We start from the raw sequence: 22885 nt of genomic DNA, 5'->3' as shown, positions 1-22885 counted from the left end.
GTCCTCCTCGACTCCTTCACTTGTCCCTCACCGGCGATGGGACAACCGTGGCCCAGTGGTGACCATGGCACTTGCTATCTAGACCATCCAATTAATATACATGGCCAAGAGAACCAGGTAAGGTCACAGTACTCTTACTGTTTTGGCCAAGAATAATTGGCAGTAGGGGAGTTTAATTTTTATTTAAAACCCGTTTCAGCACCTTCACACTTTGCTCTCTTTGTCCATCCCCTCCGCCCCTGCCCCCAGGTGGATGCCCTTGTTCAGATCACCACCTGGCTTACTGCTTTACTCCTCCTGAGGCCAGGCCTCCTGCATGGCCAGAGCCCTGCTCCTGCCGAGGGATTCAGGTTCCGGCTCCTCCCCATGGCCAAGCCCCGCCAGCAGATGGAGCTTTCAGGCAGGTATGGGAGCAGCAGAAAGCGCAGGGTGAAGCAGGCTGTCCAAGAGGAGGACTGGGTGTGCTGAGAACACCCGTGGCTTCGGGCCAAAGACAGTGCAGGGAGAGCAGAGGGACTGAATTGAGGGCAGTGACAATAATTGTGATGGACACCATTAAGACTGTTTTGGAGGAGGTTTGGTTTTTTTAAAAAAGTACTGGTCAAAGCAGAGTTAGGGGAGAAAGCCATACTTCCCTTTTTTCTTTCAACCTTAATAACCTAAGCAAAGAAAAAACACGTAGTTAGTTAGAGGCATGAATGTGACAAATTTTTTATTTCAAAATCTCGAATTTTGACCAGCATAGCACCACTGACTTGGGTGCCCTGATAGAACCTTGTGACTTGCCCACCAGAAATGACCATGCCAGGCTATAATTAAGGCTAACCAATCAAAATTCAGGTACCCAAAACCAGTTCTAATTCAGGTAGAAACTATGGATCACAGGAACCCTGAGACTGGTTTTGCAGGGAACCTCTGAATTATTTTTAAGTTTTATAGCATGTATGAGGACACTGGCCCAAAAGCTTGCTTCTCACATGTAGAGACCGATCAACTAAGAGGTAGATGAGAGATTCCAGAATCCATCTAGCAGTGGAGAGACGGGGCTCCAGGCGCTGTATCAGAGACAGTCCCGAAAGCCAGGACCACTGAGGCTGAACTGAGGTGAGGCGCAGCCGCCTGGCCTCTCCCCGCCAAGATGGAAGGGAAGGAAGGAGAGTACCCCTGCTCTTCCCGCTGCCACTGGCTCCTCTCCCCAGGCCCAGGCAGGGACTCTCTTGTGTTCCATGTTGACCCACCTGCCTCCCAAGATTAATCTTCCCATAAGACGCTGGTCCCCACATCTAGTATAGGTGTGGATAAGGAACACCCCCACATCCAATCAGAACACGACTCTAACAACAGCCGCACGCACAACTGCATTTCACACGTGATCCCGTTATCCTCCAGCAGTCTCTTTCCCACGTCTGCTGGAAAGGAGAGGAATCACAGAAGTTTCCTTTTTGGCTTTCCTCCCTGGGAATCCGTTCACAGGAGATGCTAAGCCTGACTATGAACAATGTGAATTTATCCACAGACAGATGTGTAAATGCACACACTAGATTAAGGGAAGAAAACGCATGCTGATTGTTTTGGGCTACACGTATTTTGCTTTCTAAACAGTTCTAAGTAAGAACCGAAGGACTTCTTTTGATTACGCACAGTGGTTTGGTGTCTCTGAAAGAGCTGTGTAAAACATGAACTCAAGTTCGCATGAATTAGGCGGAATCCATGAGCTCTCCAGAGACCCCCGGATGCACACAAGCCCAGGCTGGGCTTTGCACAGGTGCCACTGGCAGCCCTGAGAAGCGAGGCAGTGGAACCCACGGAGGCCCCGGGCAGCAGCCCAACTGTGTCCTCCATCTCGGGTGCTACTCGGTGACTTCCATGCTCTGGGCTCCCAAACTTTCTTATAAAGTCTGGAAAATATTTATCTGGGAATAACACTACTATGTTTGGATTTTAAACAATTTGAAACATTCTCGGTCTTAGGTTGGGGCAACAATGATAAAAGCTCAGGGTCTAGACTTTAAGACTACAGTATATAAAAGTGATAAACCCACGGTGGAAAGAGATTAGCATCATTTTTGGTTAGTTTGCAATAGAAACAGTTAATGCAGGCCTGGACAAGAATGCCACGTGGGGCAGGGAGCGCGGAGAAGCGGAGAAGCAAAGCAGAGAGCGGGCCTGTCGCAGGTGAGATGTGTCAGGCTGGATGGGACCCCAAAGCCTGGACGCAGCCAAGGGTGAATGCACCATGAAAAGATCCCACAAAACAGGACTCCACATTATTAGAACAAAGACAAACACTAGCTCTTCTCTGACTTCCAAACATGGAACTGTAACATATGTAATACAAGTTGGGTAAAATACCGCTAAAACAGCACAACAGAAACAACACCTTACTTGCCACTCCCTACAGTCCATACTCAATTTACAACTGTGTTTTTAAAACCAGGAAAAACTATTAAAACATCTAGCCAGCAGTAGTGTTTTCAAAAGTATGTACACCTAACAGTCCAGAGAATGCTCGCTCTGGACCCAGTGTCAGCACCATCAAAGTGCAGTGCCTGTGACTGCAGTGGAGACGAAAATTAAAAATACAGTACTGAGGCCTAGGCCTAGCTCATGATATACTTTAAAGCATTCGTGGCGGACAGGCATGTCCTTAAGGGCCTTCCTTTCAGACAGGCACAAGCTCGCCACTGGTTACACGTAAGTGCGTTCTGCATCGCTGTACAGGTATATAATATTCCCTTCAGAGGATATAGGAAAGTTACTTAATGCTTCAGAGTTTTACAAAAATTGCTAAAAAAATTTTTTTGCACTTCCATTTTTAATTTTTTAAATGTGCCACTTTTAACGCCATGAATTACAAACTACTTTCTGACTGCTTTACTCAGCCCTAAGGAAGAACTCGGTTTCAGGGATCACGTCCCTCCAAAAGCCTGCATCTCGTTCCGAGAAGCAGCAGCGGCACAAGTGCTCCGCATGTGAATTCTCCACTTACTAGTCACCGGAATTTGCACGAGCCGTCGGGGGGGGGGGGGGCCGGAAGCCTCAAACCCGATGGCGTTCACCACCAACCAGAAGAGCCGTCCGCTTCAGTCGGACAACAGGCACCGGCCCGACATCGAGGGGTGGGGGTTAGAGCAAAGTGCTGGGGAGGTTGCTGCTCTGCCAGCGCAGACACGTGGTCTTTGAGTGTTTATACAGGTGGCTGGACTGACTGAACCTCTTGCCGCACTTGAGGCAGGCGTAGGGCTTTTCCCCTGTGTGAACTCGGATGTGCTTCTTGCAATCCGTCAGGGTCAGAAAAGTCTTGCAGCAGATTTTGCAGGCGTACTTGCGAGCGCCCTCTACAACCAAGACGTTGTGCTCTGACAAGGCCTTCTTGCACTTAGACAGGACATCGGCGGATGCCCTGGTCAACTGTGGAGGGCCAGGCTGCGAAGGATGGCCATTTTCAAAGGAGGACGTGGCTGCGTTCATCATTAGCTGGGAACTGGCTGAGTTTTCTGGGATCTGTGAGCTCCTGACAGACGTTACGACTGGCATTTTGGGAGCTATGCGTCGGTAGTATGGAAAGTTACTGGCTCCTCCTCTCGGGGAGCCCATCATGACCCTGGAGAAGGAGGAGTGGAGACCCAAACCAGACCTGGAAAAGTCCATCCCAAACTGTTCTCCTCCTTGGTAGCCTGAGGTCTGCACGCAGGGCAGGCCCATCACTTCTTGCATAGGCCTGACGAAATGGGAGTCTGCAGGCTCGCTGAACGGGTTCTCCACGTGAGAGCCAGGGGCCGAAGAGGGCCCGCCCGCAGGCCCAGCCTCTGGACTCAACAGGTAAGGGGCCTCCCCCTCCAGCCTACAGTCACTAGTAGTGTTTGGGATATTATCATCATTGTTCTGACTTGCACTAAAGTTACTCCCTCTGCTCTTGTTAAGAAAATTTGAAATGCTGAAAGTGGATTTATGCTCCAGGTTATTCGTGACTTCCAAAATATGGATGTCACCTACCCTGTCCGTGCTAGACTGGGGATCTGAAAAACTCCGATCACTACTTTCAGGGCTGAGGTCTATCTTCTCGGCACTGACCACAACCCCTTCCACTTCCACGGATTCACTGCCTTCTGCTTGGGAGGTCACATCGCTCACTTCATCCTGAGGCTCAGGAGAGCTCAGGGGCTCAGACTTAACCACCACTCTCATGTGCTCCTTCTCTCCAAGGCCAACCTCGGGATTTTCACATTGAAAACCACTTTTCTCGGCGGCAGCTTCCTGCTCAAAACTAGTCTCAACCTGAGTTGCACGAGAGGCCATGGACAACTGGGCCATGTTGCCAGCAGTATTGTCGGACTGGCTGGGCACCTGGGCGTCTTCTTGAGCACCAAAAGACTGGTCAAACATGATGGCACTGTCTTCCTGGTTGTCGGCCATTCCGTCAGCCTTAGGGTTGTCCACGATTTTCAGGGAATCGGGTGAAAAGAACTCCTCCCGAGAGTGAACCCCCGATGGCCCATTCTCTGGCGTGACGTCAGCAATGGAAGACTCATCCATGGCAGGCCGGAGGCGCTGCCTGGCCCGCTCCTCTGCGGACTGCTTGCGCTTATGAAGGCGTCTCATGGGGAAGGGCGTCCGTTGGTCCAGGTTACTGCGCAGTGAGGAGCTCATGGGGGCCGGCTGCTCCTCGCCACTCTGGCTGGAATTGAGGGCTGAGCTCACGATGCTTAGCCCCAGCTGCTGCAGCATAAAGGAGCGCTGCATGCGAGCACTCTGCTCCTGGACGCGCTCGCTGGGGGGAGACATGGGCAGCGTCCTTGTCGTTAAGTAATGTTTACATGCCTTAACAACAGAGTTCAAATGCAGGTGAGAGGCTGCCAATAAGACATCCATAACATTGCTCTCCCCCAGCATGAGCGTGGAGGTGTACATCATGTCAATCAGTGCGGCAAAGGCCTCCGCTGTCACTACCTCGCTGTCCAGCTGGATCATGTTCATGGTCTGATCTCCCTCTGCCACTGAGAAGAGGGCTCGGAAATGCGTGCTGCATGCCGCCAGTACCGAGCGGTGGGCTTTAAAATGTCTGTTCCCCACGACAATGACACAATCACAGAGCTGCCCGTGAAGTCTCTGGTAGTTCAGCTGCTGGAAGATCTGTTCAAAGTGTCCAGGAAAATCCATGATCCTATAGAAAGAACAAAGAAAGAAAGCATTAAGACCTTAGAAATGCTGAAGCCAAAGTCAGAGCACAGAGGATGTGATGAAAAGAGACGTGGACAGCCAAGCTTGGACCTTTTTTTTTTTTTTTTTTTTTTTAAAGATTTTATTTATTTGACAGAGCGAGATCACAAGCAGGCAGAGAGGCAGGCAGAGAGAGAGAGGAGGAAGCAGGCTCCCTGCCAAGCAGAGAGCCCGATGCGGGATTCGATCCCAGGACCCTGAAATCATGACCTGAGCCGAAGGCAGAGGCTTAACCCACTGAGCCACCCAGGCGCCCAAGCTTGGGCCTTTTAAAGCTTTTGATATTTCTCATGATGGCACACAGACTAAAAACCTGTCAAATAAGGAACAAATGCCAATTCAGCTAACAAGCCCAGAAGCAAGAAGACACATGGTATCAGCTACTGGCTATTTACAGGCTCCCCTTCACTCTTCGCAGGACCCACTTTTAACACTTAGGGACCCATGTTAGAAAAGACCAAAGTGTAAGTGGTGGAATGGCTATCCTATGGACGTGAATTACAATTCTGCACTCCCTAAGGACAGTGAATAACCTCCATGAAATTCCAGTCTTCTAGCAACCTTAAGAGTGAGAGAGGCAGATCAGTATTAGTGGGTAAGGTTTCCAGTTACAGAAGACGGTAGATTGCACACATGCATTTGCCCTCATTAAAAGGACTAAAGTTTTTGGATTTGCTGTTTTTTCAAAGATACAATCCCACAAGGAAGAGCAACAGTAGCATTTTGGTAGCAGGTGACCAGGTAAAGGAATGAGTCCGAACTGACTCAGCATACCCAGAGAGCTAAATGCAAACCTGGCAGTGGAGAAAAACCACCTGACTTACATAGAAGCCCCCTACCCACCCAAAGGCTCAGGAATTGGCTGCAGGGGTGCCAGGGAAGCAGACTAAAGGTAGGGCCAAGACAGAAGGACTGGCTGGAAATCTAATAAACAACCTATTGGAAGGGCGCCTGGGTGGCTCAGTGGGTTAGGCCGCTGCCTTCGGCTCGGGTCATGATCTCAGAGTCCTGGGATCGAGTCCCACATCGGGCTCCCTGCTCAGCAGAGAGCCTGCTTCCCTCTCTCTCTCTTTGCCTGCCTCTCCATCTACTTGTGATTTCTCTCTGTCAAATAAATAAATAAAGTCTTTAAAAAAAAAAAAAAAAAAAAAAAAAAACAACCTATTGGAAGCTCTAGGAGAGCTCTTATGTGCTGGGCTTAGGGACCTACCTGCATCCCCACGACTGTTTTAGGGAAGCAAAGAAGGAGGATTTTGTTTTGTTTTTTTCTGTTTTTCTATTCTCTATTGACAGGCTAGATGCTGATTTATCCACCTAACATGATTATGCATAAAGTGGGTTGAGATAATTCACAAACGGGAAATGAGACTGCTATCAGAAAAGGAGAAAAGACAGAGAGCCTACATGAGACACTAGGCAACAAAGTGATCTGGTCAGTATAAAGGACAACCCACACCTAATTCATGTTTCATGTTCTTTATAAAAACTAGTCGCTCGAAATAAGGCAATGTGTAAGGCAGACTGTACTTTCCAAGAGGCCTGGCCATATACTAAGATCACGCATCAGCATGCTTTCTTGCAGTGTGACACTGGCACTCCTCTCATCCAGAGGTGGGGTCCGTGTTCATTTGCCTTGAAGCCAGACAAATCTAGGACCACAGCAGAAATTACAGTGTTTTTCTTCCATTCCCACTGACTTGGGAGCTGGGTCGTAAAAGGCAACAGAGCTTTTGTCTGCTCTTTCTGGCTTGCTCTTGGAACTCAGCTGCCCATGCCGCGAGGAAGCCTAGCTGAAGCCTAGGTGACAGCTGGCACTCACTCCTAGGCAGGAGTGTGCCTTCAAGGTGACTTCAGCCCCAGTCACGGTCTGACTTCAACCCCAAGACAGACCCTAAGAGAGAGTCATCTAGCTGAGCCCAGGCAACCCCTAGAACTGTTCAAGGTAGTAATAAAATGATTTTTGTCTCAAGCCATGGAACGCTGAATGGAAGTGAGCTGTTACACAGCACCAAGTGACTACAGTAACATGAAGCTTGTTAATGCTTCCTCACAGATAAAGAGGCAAACACTTTAAATACTACCTCCAAAGGACACTTTTTCTTGTGGGTGGGGGACGGTCAGCCTACTACGTCTTTGGGGGAAATCACTTCTCACCCATTTTTAGTGCTTGTGGTGCAGACCAGACTGCCCTGAACCTTTGAGTTTCAGGAGTGAACAAATAATCCAGGGAGATCTGGCCCCATGACTCCGGTGATTATTTTAGAGATGGGTATGTGACCCCAGCCATGCCAACTAGCATCTGCCCTGGGACTCTCTTCACCCAGCTTGCAAGTTACAAGATAGATGTGAGTCTAGCACTGATGGTGGCCACTGTTGCCTGTCTAAAAAGGAAGCCAATACAAAAGAAAGCAATACCCCCAAAACAATGTCCTGATGACAGCAAGACCCTGGGATCCAGCCATGACTGTAAGGGCCATCACCCTAGAATTTCCTATTTCATGAGCCAGTGAATTCCCCTTTTATCTTAACCTGGTCAAGATAAACATAAGGTTTAACACAATTTCAGAAAAACCTAAGTAACATGGCTATCTTAAAACCTTTGTGGATCTAGAAGGGGTATTTTTAAAAAAAATTCTGTTAGTTTGGGAGATATAAAATGTGTTACTTTCAGCTCTGATGGAAGAGAATCGTGAATCAAGATCATGGTTATTCAAAACTCCCAAGCATATGTAGCCAACTCAGAGGTCCAATGTAAAAGCCATAAAAAAAAGAGCTCGAGCTGGAAAAATATGTGCTTTACCAAGAGCTATTGTCTGAAGCCTTCATGCCAAGGAAAAAAGCTTCAGGTCTCTCTAAAAGATTTCAAAATGTGACAATCTGAGTCTATAGAGTTGGAAGAGATACAGCAAGTAATCTGCCAATTTGTATATGTCTGACTCATAGCAAATATACAGTACAATATTTGTTATCTGCAGGAACAGATTTTTAGTAATTTCCAAACTAAATATAATTAAGAAAATATACTTATACCACTCTCATTTTATTAACATGAATAATCAAGAGGTGACTGTTTTCTCAATAGATTTACTTTCCTAATAATGCTTTACTTAGACTAATAAAAAAGTTCATTTGTGTTTGAGGAGAATAAACCAATTAATAGCACATTTTAAACTATTTGACTTATATATTGATTTATCCACATGCTTTTCAATAATATACTGACTTGGTAAGGAAAAGCACACCTACACTCAAATACCATCTATATAATACCGTATCGAGTGATTTGCTGCCTGAATGCCAGGCAGGCCCTGCAAAGTTGCCACCTGCAGGAAGTGTCTTAACAGTCTAAGGGATTCTTAACATTCAATATCCCTAATCTAGATAAGACCCTAGCAGAAAAGAATAACCAAAAAGAACTTTTCCTCCACTTTTAGAGATGATATAAACAAAAATAAGTGTAAGCGAGCAAAACTAGGCAAGGTCCCAGACAAGCAGTCTAGGATTTTTGACAGAGCTCCAAGTCCTGGAATCCTGGCACGTTTGCCCATTGTTCTGATTTGACTAAGTGGAAGTAGGGAATGGCCAGGACTAGGTGGGCACATAGGTGCCAGCGTCAACCCCAGAACTCGATCTGTCAGCATTGGCTCATTTTATCATCTCTGTTGCCGCTCTGTCAGGGCTGGCTCAGAAACTGGACAGATCAGGTCTAGGGAAAAGGGACTGTATCAAGGACTAAAAAGCATGAACTCAAGCCAGAGCCCGATCCCTTACCATCTCCCCTACCCTCCAACTCTCCCTGCTCTGCCACCTTGTTTTCCAGTTCAAAATTCCTGACGATTAGCTGACCTAGAACTTCATGATTCTGTTTGAATAAGGAAATGTTTTAGTGCCCTACTTACATTCCTAGTGCAAACTCAAATGCTGTTTCTACTAAAACAGCTTTTTGAGGGCAGGGATTGCATTTTCTCTCTCCCCCTGCAAAGTGTCTGATACACAGCTCATTAAATTATTTACTGAACGAGCACGGACTGTATAATGATGAACGACACCACCATATTGCCCAACAGTCATTTTCCTGAGAGTCCCAACTACTCTAAAATCAGCCAAAACTCAGAAAGTCTCTGAATATCCAAAATAAAGATCAAAGTCTACGTATAAAGAGTTCCTCATAGGAAAGCCCCTCAAGCGTTTACATAGTCTTTTGTCTTAGAAACAAAAAAAATTCAAGTTTTTCTAGTTTCCTAACTGATTAAAGATGAGCAACAGCAATTCCAGAATGAGGGCAAGAGGCGGCTCCGCGTTGACAGCTGCAAAAAAAGGGCGACAGCTGACCCACTAAAGGAGAAAAGCCCAGCAACTTGGGAGCCCTGTACTGGAGGCGCTACACAACTCTAGAGATCACAGCAGCCCATGAAGATGCTTGTGTAACTGGTATACAAATTCATTCATTCCATGTTTGGAAGTGCTTGCTTTGCTCAAGGTTAAGTGCTATGGAACAGAGACTGATATAGCATAGTCCTGTCACGGGTGCTTACTGGAAACACGACACCTACAAATAACTATTACCAAGTGGAGAGCACTAAGTGCCACCTAAGTTGAAGTGTGCTCAGTGGCTCAGAGAAGGCAGACGTTATTTCCAGCTTCTTGGTGGCCCTGACAACAGAACTGGGTACAAGTATGCACTTGGATAAAAGGAGCTATAAAATACATTCCAAACGGAGGCAAAAGTGGGTAGAGGTTTGAGGTGGGGGAGGCAGCGCATCTGTTCTGGCTGGAGAGCAGGTAAGGCTAGAAAGGCAGGTATTGGATAGCGAATGCTCATAACTGATATTAACGATCACCACATGTTGTCGGAAAAGTTAAGAAAGAGGCATATAACTTTCAACTGAAGACTATCATCACTTTTCAGGTAACTTTTGTAAAAAAAAATTTGTTTAAATTCCATTTTTGATGGCTTGAGCACAATAAGAATCAGGGTTCTTGGTTGCAACAACAGTTTCTAGCTAACCTAAGCATAACAGTAAGCTGCTGAAAGAACTGATGGCAAGACTGGACACCTGAGCTTGAACTGCGCAGCAGGAACAATCTGGCCAGAATGCTGTCTTTGCGTGTGGCCACAGCCACTTCTACAAGAATGCTTACGCTACAGGGGACCAAATCTCCCCTTCCCTTCATATTGTTTCAGTTCTCGAATACGTGTCTTTTTTAACATTATGTGAGATGAAATGGAAAGTACACGCGAAGTAATTGCGCTGCACACTAAAATGCAATGCAGGGAAAAGTCCTTGTGCAGTTTCTGAGTTGTAAGCTAAACTAATTGCCTTTTTAATGGAGCACCATTATAACTTGGAAGAAGAACGATAAATTATGGTTATTTAGACATTTAGACTTGGGTATTTGCCAGACATTCTTTAAGGAGGAGTGAAATGAGCTTGTCATTTCAAGGAAAACAACTTACATTTTATTATAGATATAATAATACATTATAGTATTTGTTGCCTATGATAAAATTTCAGCTTTCAGGGGCGCCTGGGTGGCTCAGTGGGTTAAGCCGCTGCCTTCGGCTCAGGTCATGATCTCAGGGTCCTGGGATCGAGTCCCACATCGGGCTCTCTGCTCAGCAGGGAGCCTGTTTCCTCCTCTCTCTCTCTGCCTGCCTCTCTGCCTACTTGTGATCTCTCTCTGTCAAATAAATAAATAAAATCTTTAAAAAAAAAAAAAAATTCAGCTTTCAGGTAAAAATTGGAAATTTGGGAAATTTATGTCACTGAGAGTTTCCCAGTTTCCCAGTGCTCAAACCCAGTGAGATCACTGGTGATATTAATAGAAGGTGATTTTTTTTTTAATATTATAAATGCATCAACATTTGGAAGATCTGCATAAGCCAGTGAATGAGTATGTTCCAAATGACCAATGTTATAAAGTGTGATGTTAAAAAATAAGTTATGGATTAAAAAAATTCAAAGTGCAAGATACAAACGAATGTATTTCAATGTAACAGAATATGAAAAGTTTGTTGACATGGTTTCAGATTACACACTGCTACTAACCAAGCACTTAAGAAAATACCATTTGCTAAGCTCTGTTACAGTACCAAAACATCCAGAGTTATTTGAAAAAGCTACGAAAATACTCTTCCCTTTTCCAAGTACATATCTGTGTGACTCTGGGTGTTTTTTGGTATACTTTAATCAAGACTGTATCACAACAAATTGAATACAAAAGCAGGTAAGAGAATCCACCTGTCTTCTTTTAACCTAGACATGGAAGAGATTTTCAAAGAAATGTAAATCAATACCACTGAAAATCCTGGTGTCCAGATCTTGGATTCAAAGACAATTTTCTAACAAAAGGAGTTAGTGCTCTTTGGAGAAATGGCTGATTCTAGTACTGGGGCTGAAAATATACAAGATAAGCCTGCAGTATCTTACAGTGTCAAAAACTCAGGAGATGCTTCAAACAAACATGAAAATGGAAGTATTTGAAAGGGACATGGGACCCAAAAGAAGCGCTCCCAAAGGCCAAAACTGGAACAACATGAGCAAAAAGATAAATAAAATAGCATTGGATTATACCCCAATATATAAATATCCATAGATCCATACTGATATAGACTGCTTACAAAAATAAATGGGAGAGAAGTGTCAAATCTCCTGTGCAGAAAAATCCCAAGTAAATTACATAAATACTCTACCCTCAAAGAGATGGATGGAGCCCAAGTCCCAGCTCCTTGATATGAGCCGTGCATAGAGCCTTCCTTCCAGGGTACAGCACAATATGCCTATTACAGTACAAAAAAGTCAGTACTCCAACACAATTCCTAATCTGTTGGAGCTGTCAGAAAGATAAATCAAAGCTTTTAGCATATATAACTAATCAAATGAAAGGCTCCCCCCCAAATTGGACCTTGAGATGAAAAGCCACTATTCAGTGATGAAAATGATGAAAACAACTGTAAGAACCACAGTTCACTCAGAAACAGCTGGTCTGTTAGCATATGAGAAGTTCACTTCATACTCAGACAAAAGGTGCAGTGTAGTGTTACATTGCAGCCCACCTGCTACACTAACAAAATTTGGCTCCTACTGTTCAATGTCCATATTTGAGAAATGTTCAGTACAGTAAAAGAGAAATATGTTTAAAACTGACAGAGGAGAGAAGTATTTGTTCACAACAAATATACATTTAAAAAATACAAGTTGAAAGCTAACACTGACCCAATATCTTAAATTTTCTTTTTCCCTTTCCAAGGAGAAACAGGAAAATTCAAGATACTGTGTGGGCACTACAGCAAGCTTTATCTCACTCTACGTAATACAGTTTTAAGTTGCACCCCCACCGAAGAATTCCAATTCAATATAATTTATGTTAACTACTTTATTTTTTTAAATATTTTTAATTTTATTATTATTATTTTAGGGGAGGGAAAGGCAGAGGGAGAGAGAGAATCTTAAGCAGGCTGCACCCCACCCAGGCTCAATCTCACTGCACCTAGTCTGAGATCATGACCTGAGCCTAAATCAAGTTGGGCACTTATCCGAGCCACCCAGGTACCTCAGTGCTCAGTACTTTAAGTATTAAAATATTCGGATGCATCTTTTTATCAAAGTGATTTTTTAAAATGACTTCACCTTCTTGTAACAATATTTCAACAGTCTCTTTTGAGAGCACTGATCTCTAAATTTAGGAAAACACCTATTTTTAGATGCTTTTCTTCCAAATCTTATCATATTAAGAATTTTGCTAGACCTACCTCAATTAACCAGAATACAGTTTGCCAGCATCCCCAGCTAACTACGTTTTGACAATTTTTAGAACAAAAAGGAGCACATCAAAAACAAGACTTCAGAACTCTAAAAAGTCTGGGTTCATTTATTCAGCAAAACACAAAGGCCCAGAACAGGTCCCCAACGAGTTAGTCTCACCTGGCAGGTCACCAAGCTGGCAGTGGTGCCCAGGCCAGTCTTCCCAAGTTTGCTGGAATTTCCAGCTAGAGTTAAAGCAATAGCAGCAGGCCTTCCCTTGGTTTAGGAGCCATTCTCTAAAAACTTTTTTTTTTCTGCGCAACTGGTCTCTTCCCCCACCTCGGCTCTTTTAGCTTGCTGCCAACCACCCTCCTCTCGGAAATCGCAGGATTAGCAAATGAAAGCAAGCCCTGGAGGACAAACAAGGCGGCCAGCACACCTATTTTAGCGATCTAGGGCTCAAGAGTCTGCACAAGAATAACAAATCATCAATGACTAACGCATAGCAGTCTCTTCAACCTCTAAAGATCCCAGTATCTTCTACGTACTACAACCAAAAAGTATATGAATGTATTAGGGGAAAAGTTTTGTCTTCAATTTTGAAGGCGAAGGGTTCCTTCTATTCATTCAAATTAACCAGAACCGAAGCACATTCCTTACTGATCAAGACTTTACTGTTCTTTTCCGTAAACATTTTTCTCCGAATAAACACTTAGGATTTGTCTCCTATAGAGAACTTAGTTCCTTACAATACTCTCCACCAGGGCAGAATGCAGACTGACTTTATAACAACCTTTTTTTCCCCGTTTTTTTGTTTTTGTAAGGCAAAAGACTGACCTTCCCCCCTCCCCCCTCCCCTTTAATTCACTGCCCGATGTTAACATTTACGTCCAAATCCGTCCTTCAAACAAGGGGAAGAGGGGGAACGGCTGTTTTTACCGCTCCAACCCCCACAGCTCCTAGCACGAAGCCTGGAAAAAGTGGACATTCAATAAATGCCCAGAAACAGTTCAGTTCTCAGATAACAAGCTGGGGCATTCCAAAAGGCTGGCTCCACCCCTGCAGGGTCAACCGCCGGTCCCGATTCCAGACCGCCTTGGTCTCGCTCGGGTGAAAGAAAACCTCGACGCTCACAGACCCAGAAGAGGGCAACGAAGCCACCCGACCCCATCCCGCTGGGCGGCAGATCCTCTGTTAACCCGCCGGCCTGTAGGTCCTGGGCCTTGTCCACCCCATCCCGGCAACCAACGCCGCCAGCCCGCGTCTCCGTGGGGGCAAGAGCCCCCGCCCCACCCGGCAGACAGCCTGGCGTCGGGACCTGGGGGACGCCTGCGCAGAAGAACCCGCCTCCCACCCGCCTGGCCCCTCGGCTCCGAGGGGTAACAATACCCCTTCAGAAAGACCGGCAGGGTAGGCGGGGGTCACCGGTCCGCGTCTGCGCGCGCCCCGACGCCTAGGAGCGAGCCGGCTCGCGCCGCCCGCCTAGCTCTCCCGGACCTCAACGGTCTCCACGTGAGCGCGCCCGCGCGCTCCACCGCCGCCGGTGCTGACAGGGTCGCCTCACCTGAGCCGGGCTCCGCCCCCCTGCTCGCTGGAGGAGGCGGTGACCCTTCTCCGATCCGGCCTGACAGAGTCGGAGGAGGCGGGAACGTCCAGGCCGGCGTCTCCGCAATGGGATTTCCTCCCCCTTCCGCCCACCCCGCCTCTCGTCCCTCAGCTCCTTCAGCCCGTTCGCCGCCGCACTCTGAGAACACCGCGGCGGCGGCCGACAGTAAACGGAAGTGACGCCCGCGAAAGAGCCTACTCCGCTCCATTCCTCCAGCCCCCGGCCGAGCTGCAGCCAATGAGAAGGGGCGGGGGCGGGGCCGGGGCAGAAGGGCAGCCCGCCGGCGCGCGGAATCCGGAGGAATTTACTCGGCCCCCCGGAACGCCGACCAATCGACGGCCCCAGGAGCTCGCTGTGTTTACTACCGACCGAATCCGTGAGCGCTGTGACCAATCACCATTTTCCTTACAACACGCAAAACTGTATCAAACGCCTTTTAAGGCGGGATTTATCACTAAGCGGCTCTAGGTTTGGACTGTGGAAAAGAGACCGTGGGCTGCAGCCAATCGAGAGCCGTTATGGTTGAGGTAAGCGGGTTTTCCGCCTCATTGTGCCAATCTCAGTCGCGGCTGCCAGCGGTCTGCGCGAGCCGGGAGGCCAGGCCGCCGGGCAGTGTGTCCCACCATTGGCTGGACCTGAAGGATTTCCCCACCCTCTCGGCGGCTGGCCGCTCCGTGACCACCCGCTCGCTCCCCGAAGCCCGCAGCCGCAGCGGGCCGGGGCTCGATACCCTCCCATCTCGCAGGCTTTGGGAAAAATAAAATCCCGAGACGCTGTGTGGTGGAATTAGGCCAAAATCCAGGCTAAAATCGCTGACCCAAAAATACGGTCCGTCTGACAGCACTTGGGTGCGATCCCGCCCCACGTCCGGTCCCGGCGGCGGCGTCTCCCACCGCGGGTGCCCGAGGAGTCCGGCGGGGGTCCCTTCGCTCCGCAGTCCGTGCTGCTGGTGGGATCCGCCTGCCGGCTCCAGAACCGATGTGCAAGGCTCGCGCGGACTTACGCGGGACGCTGTCAGAAGAGAGCCGGCTCCGGGGCGGCTCCCGAGCTCCCCGGCAAGCTCGGATGCAGAGCCCGAGCAGCGTCCCGGGGTCGCCGGGCCCTGGGCGGGGAGGAAGCCCTCCTTCCTCTGTGAAGAGAGAAGCAAGCCCGTGAGGGGCCTTCCGGCGGGAGCTGTGCGTGGCTCGGGAGACAAAGGCAGGCTGGCGATCGCCGCTGGGTTCTTTTTGGGGTGGGGTGGGGCGGGGGTAGGGGGAGACTTTTAAAAATGGAGCACCCCATTTCTTAAGAACTTAATACCTAAGTACCATTATGGCCGATCCATCCATTCGGGCCTTATGGGTTGGAAAAGTTGCCCTTTGGATTTATTTCTTTAAGGCCTCAATGAAGTCTGATGATAAATTGCCTGACGTTTTAGAGCCTCCACACGTATTTTACTGCAGATTGAGCAGCAAAATTATATGTATGGAATTCTGACAATAACCTAGGCCATGTGAGAGGTCTTTTCATATACAGGATTCTTATAAAAATGCTGTGAGCTAGGTACCTCGGATTTACAAACTGGAAAAAATTAAAAAGATCTATGTATTTATAATTTAGGAAAGCGTGAAAAGGCCCCTGCTGTGTTGTTGGTGGGAGTATCATTAATGTTCTAATTGAAAATTGGTAGTATCTCTCAAAATTTAAAATACGCGTTCATTCCCTTTTAGCTAGCAATTCCTTCTAGAAATGTATTCTGAAATATACAAATGTGGAAATATATACAAGAGGTTTTTGATCACAGCTGCTGGTAGAAGGAAAAAGAAAACAATCTGAGTATGCATCTACAGAGGATTACAGAAAATTGATCTATACATATTATTGCTCCTTCATCTCTAATGATCCCAATACATATAAAACAAAATTAATAAAAACCTGCCTGTGGAGGTACACATAAAAGTTTGTAAAGATACGGCTAAGTATCAAGGATTCAATCAAACTGTTCACAGTAGTTACCTCAGCGAAGGAGGAAGTGATAAGGAAATGTTTGTGTTTAATTCTTAGTCCTTATGTACTTCTGTATTAATTTATTTTTTTAAAGATTTATTTATTTATTTTTTTAGACACACACAGAGAAAATGAGAGAGCACAGGCAGGGAGAGCTGCAGAGGGAGAGGGAGAAGCAGGCTCCCTGCTGAGCAGGGAGCAGGACTTGATCCCAGGACCCCTAGATCAAGACCTGAGCCCCAGGCTGACACTACCCATGGGCCCTGATTTAATTTTTTTTTTAAGTGGGGTCTGTGGTGGGCTTGAACTCACAAGCCTGAGATCAAGACCTGAGCTGAAATCAAGAGTCAGATGCTTAACTGACTGAGTGACCCAGGCACCCTGTATTAATTTAATTTTTATAATAATCTTTATTATTTTAATAGTATTTATGAAATCCAGGAATTTCAGGTTGTTCTGGTTTTTAAATCATTGACAATATATTTTTTAAATTAAGATACAATTTTTTCAATGGAAGTATCAAGATTCTTTTTGAAAGTAGACACTTGATTCTGAGATCATAAGAGAAGACTCATAAGGAAGATTAGCTATGAAAATTCTGGAAAAAATTTATAAGACAGGTATAGCCCTAACAATTACAAATATATTTCATAATGCATTATTTTATAAGGAAAAAAAAAAGGAACTTGAAAAATGGATTCTGAGAAGATGACAGGGAAGGAAGCACCAAGAATCTGTTTCCTCACCCAGACAGTAATTGCACTGCAGAATCTGTCTGATGTAACTATTTTGGAACTCTGGAATCTATTGAAGGCAACCTCTAGGGTAAGGCTTGGATGATAAATTGCAGTCAATTTTGGTCAGTTTTGGCTCTTAGCACAGTAGAAGCTACCCATCCCTCTCCCCTCAGTCACATGTCAGGCACTGTGCATTGGTTCCTGGAGACCCTTGCATCAGCTTGTGGGAACCAAGACGGGCAAAAGAGGACTCTGTCCTCCAAATCTTTGGCATCACTAATTGCTGCTTTTGATACAGAGGAGCAGAAGAAGAGACGGGCACCCGTTGTTGTACCATAACCCCCCTCCTCCATTGTTGCAAGCCCTCCAGCTGGAGCAACTTCCAGGGGATTTGAAGCAAAAACTGACAAAATTGGAGGGAGAAACAGTTCTACAATAATAGTTAAAGATTACAGTATCCCTTTCTCAATAATGGATAGGACAGTGAGACAGAAGTAAGGAAATAGAAGACTTAACACAATTAACCAACCACGTCTAATAGACACGTTCTCTAATAGAGAACACTCTACCCAACAAACACACACACACATTCTTCTCAAGTGCACCTGGGACATTTTCCAGGATAGAACATTTGTTAGGCTACAAGTTAAGTCTCAGTAGATTTTATTATTATTTTTAAAGATTTTATTTATCCAAGATAGAGCGAGAGCAACAGAGAGAGATAACCTAGATGAAATGGACAAATTCCTAGAAATACAAAACCTGCCAAGACTAAATCACAAAGAAATAGAAAAGTCCAGGGGCACCTGGGTGGCTCAGAGGATTAAGCCTCTGCCTTCAGCTCGGTCATGATCTCAGGGTCCTGGGATTGAGCCCTTCATTGGGCTTCCTGCTCAGCGGGGAGCCTGTTTCCCCCTCTCTGCCTGCCTTTCTGCCTACTTGTGATCTCTCTCTCTGTGGCAGATAAATAAGTAAAATCTTTTAAAAAAGAAAAAGAAATAGAAAAGTCTGAGTAGACCTATAACTAGTGGGATGCCTTTGTGGCTCTATCTGTTCAGGTCATGACCCCAGGGTTCTGGGATTGAGACCGGCTTTGGGGTTCCTGCAGGGAGCCTTCTTCTCCCTCTCCCTCTGCCTGCCGCTCCCCCTTCTTGTGCTCTTTCTCTATGTCAAATAAATAAATAAAGCCTTTAAAAAAATTAACTCAAAATTGATCTAAGACTTAAATATAAGACCTAAAACTATAAAACTACCAATAGAAAAACGTAGGAATAGGACAAAAGCCTCATGACCTTGGATTTTGTCAACAATATTTTGGATATAACACCGGGGGCCCAGACCACAAAACAAAATATTAGACAATTGATCTTAATGAAAATTTTAAAAATGTGGTGCACTGAACACTCTATCAACAGAATATACAGGCAACCCACAGAATGGGAGAAAATATTTGCAAATCATATATCTGATAAAGGACTAATGTCTGGAATACAGAGAAGTAAAACTCAACAACCCCAAAACAAAATAAAACAAAAAACACAATTTAAAAGTGGGCAAAAGACTTCAATATACATTTCTCCAAAGAAGATACACAAATGGCCAATAAGCACATGAAAAGATGCTCAACATCTCTGCTTATTAGAGAAATGCAAAACAATGCTATGAGATACCACTTCATACCCATACCCATTGGCTACCGCCCCAAAAATAAAAAATAACATGTGAGGATGTGGAAAACTGGAATCCTTGCACCCTACTGGTAAGAAGGTAAATTGCTGCAGCCAATATGGAAAACAGTAGTGCAGTTCTTGGAAAATTAAAAATAGAATTACCATATGTTCCAGAAATTCTGCTTCTGGATATATACCCCCAAAGAACTGAAAACTGTCTTACAGAGATATTTGTACACCCATATTCATAGCAGCATTATTCATAATAGCTAAATCATGAGAGGAGCCCAGTGGATGAATAGATAAGCAAAATGTGGTATATACATGCAATAGAATATTATTTGGCTTTGAAAAGGAAGGAAATTCTGACTTGTGCTATAACATGGATGAGCCTGGAGAACATTATGCTAAGCAAAATAAAACAGTTACAAGAAGACAAATACTGGGGCACCTGGGTTGCTCAGTGGGTTGAGCCTCTGCCTTCGGCTTGGGTCCTGATCTCAGGGTACTGAGATCGAGCCCCACATCAGGCTCTCTGCTCAGCTGGGAGCCTGCTTCCCCCTCTTTCTCTGCCTGCCTCTTTGCCTACTTGTGATCTCTCTCTCTGTGTCAAATAAATAAATAAACATCTTAAAAAAAATAAAGACAAATACTGTATAATTGATTCCACTTATATGGGGTAATTAGAATGGTCAAAATCATAGAAATGGAAAGTTAGAATGGTGTTTGCCAGGATTTGGGAGGAAAGTCAGTTGGAGAATTACTGTTCAATGGGTATAGAGTTTAAGTTTTTCAAGATGAAAAGAGCTCTGGAGGTGGATGGTGGTGATGGTTGCACACCGTAATGACTGTTTAAGACCACTGAACTGTGCACTTAGAAATGTTTATGATGGCAGCGCCTTGGTAGCTCAGTCTGTTAAGTGTCTGACTTCAGCTCAGGTCCTGATATCAGGCCCCACATGGGTCTCCGTGCTCACTGGGGAGTCCTGTTTCTCCCTCTCTTTGCCCTTCCCCCAGCTCATGCTCTCTCTCTCTCAAATAAATAAAATCTTTTTTAAAAAAGATTTTAGGGGCACCTGGGTGGCTCAGTGGGTTGGGCCTCTGCCTTCAGCTCGGCTCGGGTCATGATCCCAGTGTCCTGAGATCGAGCCCCGCATCGGGCTCTCTGCTCGGCGGGGAGCCTGCTTCCTCCTCTCTCTCTGCCTGCCTCTCTGCCTACTTGTGACCTCTCTCTCTCTGTCAAATAAATAAATAAAATCTTTAAAAAATAAATAAATAAAATAAAAAATAAAATAGATTTTAAATCTTTTCGGAGTGATTATATTAATGATTTTAAATTATACTAATGATATTTAAATATAATTTAAATGTAATTTATATTATGAATATATTTATAAATATTTATATATTTATAGGGATTATATTAATGATTTTTGAGTGATTATATAAATGATTTTAAATATATTAAAGCTGGAATGATTATATTAATGCAGCTATAGTGGACTCTAGGACAAGATATAAGAGATAAAGCAGGACAATTCAAATGATAAAAGGGTTAATTTGGGGTGCCTGCGTGGCTCAGTCGTTAAGCATCTGCCTTTGGCTCAGGTCATGATCCCAGAGTCCTGGGATCAAGCCCCGCATCGGGCTCCCTGCTCAGCAGGAAATCTGTTTCTCCCACTCCCACTCCCCCTGCTTGTGTTCCCTCTCTCACTCACTGTGTCTCTCTCTGTCAAATAAATAAAATCCTTTTTTTTAAAAAAAGGGTTAATTCATCAAAAAGAGATAACAAGAATGAATATGATACTAGGAACAAAGCTTCATAAGAAAGGCAATAAAACTGACAGAACTAAAAAGAGAAGTTCCAAAGACTTTTAATAGCACCCACCGTTGAGTATCCTTTTCTTTCCATTTTTGTGTTCCTCCTAGGTAATTAAGTCCTAAGGGCAAGAATGGTGTATTTTCATTATCATCTCCCAAAGTGCCTTGATGAAGATTTTAAAAGATCTGAAAAATGATTGGAGGAAAATTTGACAGTGTGTATTAAGGATTTTTTTTTAATTTTGTCTTAATTATTTTTAGCTTAAAGAACAAAATGAAGAAGGTAATATTTTACATTTATTAAAACATTTACTATTTCTGATGTTCTTAATTTGTTTTCATTTCTTTATTTTTTTTAAGGTTTTTCTTTAAATTCCAGTATCGTTAGCATACAGCATTATATTAGTTTCAGGTTTACGATATAGTGATTCAATACCTTCACATGACACCCACTGCTCATCATCACAAGAACAGTCTTAAGGATTTTTTTTAAATGCCCATGCTCTAGTATATATTAATTTAAATCCTAGGACTCCTTCCAAAGGAAAACCTCAAAAAAAAAGCAAGACAATTTTATGCTTAAAAAGTACATCACCTAGAGAGAACACAGTAAGTTGTGGCAAGCGTTTTCAGGTCCTCTAGCCATATCCTGAACCGCCAGCAGGTGGAGATATCACCCAAGGAAAAGACAGCCTCCCACGACCACCGCACCCAGCCGCAGGCCTTATTCTTTTACTTACTTTCTAAACATTGGTTCCCCCGCCTGAAAAATGAAGCTAAGAGAGAACTCCAGAAGTCTCTGAATTTCCAAACTAGGCTTATAAACAAACATTTTATGGCTTATAAACAAACATTTGATGTCACCTGTGATTATCCCCGATTCTAATTTAGAAGGGGCTTTTGTAGTTTTTCACATTTTGGTCACTGCCAGAGTAGGGCTCCCTTCGCCCTGCCTCATCTGTTATATACACATGCATTTATACATATATGGTGTACACGTGTTTTGAATCATTTTAAAATAATTAAACAACATAGGGGCATACTACAGTCCCCTTCCCAGTCACCCTGCCATTAACACTTTGCTTCCCCAAATAGAGGTGCTGTCACTTTGAATTCTTAACTGTAATTCTAGGAGTCTTTGCTCTCAATCCATGGGTGCTTTCTTCATTCTTCTACCTAGCGATAAAAGCAGCCAATTCTGAGGACTTTCACAAACTTCATCTGACTGCTAAAGATATGCCTTAGAGGGAAATAGTCTTTTACAACAGTGCACAATAATCACCCGGAGATCTTGTTAAGTGCAGATTCTGACTCAGAAGATCTGGTAGGGCTGGAGATTCCACACTGCTCATGAGTTCCCAGATAACATTGCTGCTGCTGGCTACACTTTGAGTAGCAGGGCTATACATAGGTATGTTCCTGTATCAGGAGGGGGCAGGATACCTCTCAACTACAGTGGATTCCTTATAAGTAACCCTTTAACTTTGACTTAACTGTTAATATTTTCATGCCACCAATCAACATTTAGAGAGAATCTACTCTGTGTAAATCCAATGCCAGTTAATTTTAAGCACCATTAGTAAGGATCTTGGAGCTCCAGTCTCGAGGTTCCTAGGATTAGTGATGATTCAGATTCATTCCTTGCCCTGTCACTCATTCATTCAACATTTATTGAGGATCTACTTATGTACCAGACACTGCTCCAGGAGCTGGAGATGCAGCAGTAAAGAAAACCATAAATTAGGGTGCCTGGGTGACACAGTTGGTTGGGCATCTGATTCTTGGTTTTGGCTGAGGTTGTGATCTCAGTGTCCTGATCTCAGGGTCATGGGATTGAGCCCCATGTCTGGCTCTGTGCTCAGCACAGAGTTTACTTGAGATTCTCTCTCCCTTTCCCTGCCCTCTCACTTGTGTGCTCTCTCTTTCTCTCTCAGATAAATAAATAAATCTTTAAAACAAAATAACCCATAAATGAGTTTATTGCTTAACTCCCAACTTGTTAATTGTTAACTTCAAGTAAGTCTGTCTCCAGTAGGGGAGACAAGTAAATAATTAGGCAATTAAGCTCCTTTCCCACCTCCCCCTTTTTCCTTTTCTTTT

General features: G+C 44.7%; 1 protein-coding gene and 1 long non-coding RNA gene across 5 annotated transcripts; one reads left to right on the top strand and one right to left on the bottom strand.

Moving 5' to 3' along the window:
* Nucleotides 1–682: 682 nt before the first annotated feature.
* On the bottom strand, nt 683–14715 carry ZBTB5 (zinc finger and BTB domain containing 5). Of its 4 annotated transcripts, none has more exons than XM_059141349.1 (2): nt 14530–14715; nt 683–5164 (listed from the first exon to the last, which is right to left on the bottom strand). In XM_059141349.1, the coding sequence occupies exon 2, from the start codon at nt 5158–5160 to the stop codon at nt 3127–3129; it is 2034 nt and encodes a 677-aa protein (XP_058997332.1). In that variant the 5' UTR covers nt 5161–5164; nt 14530–14715; the 3' UTR covers nt 683–3126. The 4 variants fall into 4 exon arrangements, with proteins under 4 accessions (XP_058997332.1, XP_058997335.1, XP_058997334.1 ...); XM_059141352.1 differs by lacking the exon at nt 14530–14715 and adding an exon at nt 14463–14517; XM_059141351.1 differs by lacking the exon at nt 14530–14715 and adding an exon at nt 14355–14437.
* Nucleotides 14716–14792: 77 nt separating this feature from the next.
* LOC131812207 (uncharacterized) lies at nt 14793–21107 on the top strand. The gene is made up of 2 exons (XR_009346282.1): nt 14793–15098; nt 20894–21107. It is a non-coding gene; the product is annotated as an uncharacterized LOC131812207 (long non-coding RNA).
* Nucleotides 21108–22885: the final 1778 nt, after the last annotated feature.

This window comes from Mustela lutreola, chromosome 12 (assembly GCF_030435805.1).
Source record: "Mustela lutreola isolate mMusLut2 chromosome 12, mMusLut2.pri, whole genome shotgun sequence".
In the NCBI taxonomy this organism is placed as follows: Eukaryota; Metazoa; Chordata; class Mammalia; order Carnivora; family Mustelidae; genus Mustela; species Mustela lutreola.
Note: the sequence above shows the minus strand (reverse complement) of the source record. Positions and strands in the feature narration are given on the sequence as shown.

Excerpts from the sequence above, each read along its gene's own strand:
- ZBTB5 (XM_059141349.1), bottom strand. The coding sequence starts at position 5,160 with ATGGATTTTCCTGGACACTTTGAACAGATCTTCCAGCAGCTGAACTAC.